Source organism: Limulus polyphemus, unplaced genomic scaffold (assembly GCF_000517525.1).
Source record: "Limulus polyphemus unplaced genomic scaffold, Limulus_polyphemus-2.1.2 Scaffold1673, whole genome shotgun sequence".
In the NCBI taxonomy this organism is placed as follows: Eukaryota; Metazoa; Arthropoda; class Merostomata; order Xiphosura; family Limulidae; genus Limulus; species Limulus polyphemus.
Genome location: NW_013667283.1, coordinates 158,986 through 165,029, shown reverse-complemented (window position 1 = coordinate 165,029; position 6,044 = coordinate 158,986). Strand labels below are relative to the sequence as shown.

The 6,044-nt window shown below is 38.3% G+C and overlaps 1 protein-coding gene across 3 annotated transcripts in view; it reads right to left on the bottom strand.

The window, feature by feature from the left end:
- Positions 1–6,044, bottom strand: part of LOC106464515 (protein NDRG3-like) — a 53,440-nt gene that overhangs the window by 10,733 nt on the left and 36,663 nt on the right. For all 3 annotated transcript variants that reach the window (XM_013924662.2, XM_022392251.1, XM_022392252.1), the window contains exon 10: positions 745–844. In XM_013924662.2, coding sequence (XP_013780116.1) covers positions 745–844 — 100 coding nt within the window. The remainder of the gene's footprint in view (positions 1–744; positions 845–6,044) is intronic.

Sequence of the window (6,044 nt, the reverse complement as noted above, 5' to 3'; positions counted from 1 at the left end):
ATGGAGCACATGATTTGTTTTGGTCTCTAAGTTTTATTCCAAAATATGAGTAATACATTTTTTTGACAAATTCTGTAATGTTTTGCCTTTGTTTCTTTACAACAAATTTATCACAAAAATAACAGAATATGTCTGGGTCATTTACACAACCTATTGTTGCCATAGTGACAAATAAATAATATTGAAAAGAAAAAATAATGTCAAAGTGCACGCACAAACAAATACTATCCAGAAATGACACGTCATGTGGCCTGTTAACAGCCAGTGATTGTCAACATTTTAAGCATAACAAAATGTGACCCAATTTTGTGAAAAATTTGTAGGTGTTGGAGAAAAATGGATATCATTTTTAGCATACAGGAATTACTGTAGAACATGTAAAAATTACAAGACAATAAAATCATCACAGACCTGTGTTATTCAATAATTATTTGTTATGCCTACTTTTATTGTTTCAAACATTGCAAACTTATATATTTTGTTAATGTTAGAATAATAACAGAGTAGTTTCACAATGTTTAAAGATTCTAATTATTCTAGGAAAGTTAAGAAGCTATTACAACAGGACAAGTTAATCCTATTAGGCCATACATTAAAACACAAAATGACAAAATATATCAAAAATTCATTCAGTCTCTTCCCGGTAGTCTCCTTTGAAAACCATTTTATTGTTTATTTTGTCAAATTTTCTTAATAAGCTTTCTTTTCAACATCCTCAGGTTATGTTATAACTAGTATAATTACCTTCATCCATGAAGAGTTAGTAGGGTCAAGCCTTCCATTCATTTCAATGGTGTCATCCAAGTGGGGAGATAGAGCTCCAACCAACAACAGTACTTGACATCTGTGAACATGTTATAATCAAAGAATATTGATGTTTACTTGTTTAACTCTTTCAGTACGGACTCCATCCCTGGGACTGACCTCGTAACTTTTTGTGCTTGCTATAACTTTTAAATTAGTAAGCGAATGTCAATGAAATTTGGCAAATTATCAGTAAACATTATAATGCTTTCATACACAAAATATCAAATATTTTTATTAAGTCTTAAGGTTTGTAAAGCAATCTTTTTCTCATGCCTTTTTTTTTCTTTTTGCATGTTGCCTATCTATCATACAAAGTATATTTCATTTTAAGATTAAAAATACTTTTATGCATCAGAAAATTTTCAAATTTCACATGCAAAATCTTTATAATGTCCTGATAGTTTTCAAACATTTCTTAAGAAAAAAAAACTTTATATTTTATCTGTTATTTTCAGTACTTAATCTCTGTAAGGGTTTGATAGGTTTCACTGTGCTCGTAACTATCATAAAAAATTAGGAACTAAATTAGAATAAACACAAATTATAACATGAAAACATAAGTGTTTTGATTAAATACCTTAAATTTCATAACATTATACATTTATTATTTATATTATATTGACCTTTCAACCGTGTCTGGCTAACAATACAGTAGTTACAATGATGCGGCACACGTGCACTCATGTTACCTATCAAATAACATAAAACTGACCTTTGTCTGTGTTTTAGCAGACTAGTATTTTGTAAAATACAGTCACATTCCAATTATTATATATTATATATGTATACAGATTATTGTTATTTTGAAATAAGTTCTTATACTTATTTTTCTTAAAACATAGAACAGTAAATAAAGAAGTAAAGCAAACAATTATCTCTTCTAGTTATGACCTTTGTACTCAGTTGCTGGTTGATGTAGGTTGCTAAACCTTTAAAAATTTTGCACGACAGCAGAAGTCACGCGACGCTGGGAGTATGCGAGCTGGAGTTTCTAGAAGGATTGTGACTTATCAGGGAACCTCGCAAATGTCCCAGTATTTGCTAGATGCCCTCTTTTTTTGGTATTTAAATGCAGATAGAAATAATTGATTGATTCAAGCGAACAGTAGGCACCGTCAGTAAAATGTGTGAATTATAGTGTGTGTTTATAAATGTAGTTAAGTTAAAGTGACTGTGGAAATTCTGTGTATTGCAAAGTTGCATCGAGAAAGAATAAACTAGTTTTAATTAAGAAAGGACTTGTATCGCTGAAGGTCCTCCTAAAGAATTTATACCAGAAATTAACAAACGACCCGATATGTAACAAATTCGTGTAAGAAGTGGAATGGAAAAAAAAAGAGAAGAAGAAGATGGAAACGAGAAGTGGCAAATTAAACTACAGCTTAGCAGATTTGATGGCAGCAATACAAGAACAGCAAAAGAAACAAGAAGAGAGATTACAACAGTTGTTGGGGGAAAAAGAAAAGAAACAAAAAGAACGAAAAAAGAAACAAGAAGAGAGATAACAGCAGTGGCAAGAAAACCTGCAATAGTGGCAATTCAAACAGCAAAATAAACAAGACAGATTACAGCAGTTATTGGAGGAAAAGAAAAGAAACAAGAAGAATGAGAAAACAAACAAGAAAAGAGACTACAGCAGTGGTTGGAGGAGAAAGAAAATGAACAAGAAGAGAGACTACAGCAGTGGTTGGAGGAGAAAGAAAATAAACAAGAAGAAAGTGTTCAACAGTTGAGAGAAAGCCAGCATACACAAATGGAAAAGATGAGTAAATTTCAAAGTGAATTAAATACATTAAAGGATGATTTATTTTCTTTTACACAAGGAGGATATATTAGCCAATGGCCTAATCAGCCCCAGACAAGAAGAAGCCCCTTCCAGACCCAGCAGGTAAACCCTAATGCAGGCATCTTCAGTCCTGCCAGAAGTCACATTCCAGACATGAGTGTCAGCCATAGGGGTGATCTAGTATGAAGGAAGCCACAGGAATTCGATGGGAAGGCACAGTGGGAAGCATATAGACCACAATTTGAGCTCCTGGCAGAGATGAATTGATGGACAGAGGAGCAGAAAGCAGTATATCTGGCAATGAGCCTGGAGGAACAACCACTGGAAATACTTGGACAGTTGTACACAGATGACAGGCACAACTATGGAACACTGGTAGCTGCTCTAGAACTCAGGTATAGAACCCAAAATCTATCTGAAGTCTACAGGGCTAGGTTTAGGACGAGAGTCCGGCTAAAGGGGAGAGCCTGCAAGAGCAGGTAAAGGATTTGGAAAGTATGACACACAAGGCCTACCCAACTGCGCCATCCGATCTCCTCAAGTTGTTGCTGAGGGATCAGATGCCTTGGACAGTCCACAACTGAAGATACAAGTAAAGCAAGCACACCCCTCTAATATGCAGGATGCAATGGCCAGAGCTCTTGAATTTGAATCCTACATTAAGTCCAGCACAAAGGTATCAAGGTTGGTACAGTCATCAGGATTCCAGGCCAGAAAAGGTCAGCTTTCAGAGAAGTTTGAGGGACTTTTCTGGCACTGTAACAAACCAGGGCACAAGAGAGCTCAATGCCAGCAACTTCAATACGGGGAAGATGCCATGGCAGGAAAGGCTGCTACCCAGAAAGGTTGTTGGAACAGTGGAGAGCAAGGACATATGAGGAGCCAGTGTAAGAAGAATACTACAAATAAGTGAGCTTCAGGAAACCAGTAGTGGTTGGTGCTGAGGGACGCCCACCAACCCCCATTGTGAAAGTCCCAACAGCTAAGTGTAAAAATGGGAAGTACACATAGTGTCTACGTGACAGGAAAGTTGGATGGCCAAAGGTGCGACTTTGTCATAGATTCTGCATCTCAGCAAACCCTTGTGAGCATCAAGTTGCTGGATCACAAAGGAGTACCAGAAGCTGTACAGAAGTTTTGTGGTGTGACAGGACATTATGCAAGGTTGTGGGGACCAGTGTGGGTAACTATCGAACTCACTGGCATGAAGAACAGACAGAAAGTATACTTGGCTGACATTGAAGACCAATGCATATTAGGATTGGACTATTTACTACCGAGGAAGTGTGCAGTTAACTTCGATAAAATGGCGATTGGAAACAACAAAGGCCAAATTCTAGTAAGTGTTGCTGCATCTGTTGATTTGCATGTCACAGCGCTTAAGTCAACTACAATACCCCCTATGTCAGAGAAGACAATTTGGGGTAGGATAAAAGAACATCCCCAAGGAAGCCCAATGCTTGTGGAAGCAGTGGAAGACCTATCCAGGCCAGCAGATTTGAAGATTGGAAGGTCACTTGTAGCAGGTCCTCAAGTAGTACCTATAACAGTGGCCAATTTCTCTAAATTTGAACAGACAATTAAGGAAGGGGCATTGTTGGGTGTGTGTGCCAGGAGGTAGAGCCAGTCAATGTTAAAGCAAGAAATACAACTATAAAGAAAGGAAACACACCCAGAACATTTAACTGACCTCTATAAGAAGCACATAGTCCATTTGTCATCATCACAGGCTCTTCAAGTTAGAGAACTTTTGGCGAATTATGCAGGCCTCTTTTGGAAAGGAAATCATGACCTCGGCTGTACAGACCTTGTGGAGCACAAAATAAACACAGGCAATCACCGTCCAATAAAGATCCCTTTGAGGAGAATAACTCTGACAAAGCGACAAGAGATGGAGAAGGTCATGGATGGCCTAATTAAGGAAGGGATAGTCAAGAAATCAGATAGTCCCTGGTCAGCTCCCGTTATGTTAGTCCAGAAGAAGGATGGGACCTAACGTTGCTGTATGGACTTCAGGGCTCTTAACAATATAGCCAAAAAAGACTCATATCCACTGCCAAGAATTGATGATACTCTTGATGCCCTAAGTGGAGCCAGGTGGTTTTCAACTCTAGACTTAAAGTCGGGTTTCCATCAAGTGAAAATGGCTGAAGCAGATAAACCTAAGACTGCATTTAGTTATGGCCAAGGTCTCTGGCAATACCGTGTGATGCCATTTGGGCTTAGCAATGCTCCAGCAACATTTGAGAGGCTGATGGAAAGAGTACTGGAAGGCCTACAATGAAGAATATCACTAGTGTACCTGGATGATGTCATTGTGTTTGCAACAACGTTTGATGAAGAAATGTCCCAGCTAGAGGAAGTGTTTAAGCGTTTGAAAGCAAACCTCAAACTCTATCCCAAGAAATGCCACTTGTTCCAGAAAGAGGTGCTTTACTTGGGTCACATTGTAAGGTAAAAGCAGTGTGTGATTGGCCAATACCAGACAATGTGGGAGAGTTAAGAAGTTTCTTGGAACTCTCTACCTATTATCAGAAGTTTGTGAAGGACTTTGCAACTATAGCTGCTCCACTACATGATTTAACAAAAAAAGGCCAGAAGTTTGAATGGACAGTTTTTTGACAGCATGCTTTCAAGACATTGAAAGAAAAATTGGCCTCAGCTCCACTTTTAAGGCTTCCAAATCCCTCACTACCGTACATACTGGATTGTGATGCTAGTAATGTCAGAATTGGAGTGTTGTTTCAGAAAGTAGGTGAAAACGAACATGTGGTGGCCTACTTCAGTAGGGTCCTGAGTAAACCAGAGAGGAACTACTGTGTAACACGGAGAGAACTCCTTGCTATAGTAAAGAATCTGACATCCATACCTCTATGGGGCTAGGTTTACCATCAGGACAGACCATGCTGCATTACACTGGTTAAGATCATTAAAGAACCCAGAGGGATAACTGGCACGTTAGATCGGAAAGATAGACCAGTATAATTATTATATTGAATACAGAGAAGAAAAATCTCATAGAAATGCCAATGGATTGAGCCAAAGACCCTGCAAAAATGACTGCAGACATTGCTGCAAAAGAGAGGTTGAGCTAACCAGGTGTCATCAAGCTGAAGTCAAAGTGACTTAAGGAGTTGATGATGGTGAAGTGGAACCAAATATAGATATTGAAGCAGAACAGGAGAAAGACCAAGATTTGAAGCCAATATTTGATTTTCTACAAGCAAGTGTTTTGTGCCTTGCTTGGGAAAAGGTGTCTAGTTTAAGCCCCATGACAAAGAACTATTTTGAACAATGGAACCAGTTGAAGGTTGAAGATGGTATTCTTGTCCGAAGATGGGAAACTGCAGATGGGAAAGTGACGACTTGGCAAACGGTTATACCGAGAAAGTTACGGGAAGTTGTGCTGCATCAATACCATGATACTTTAACAGGATGACGTCTCGGAGTT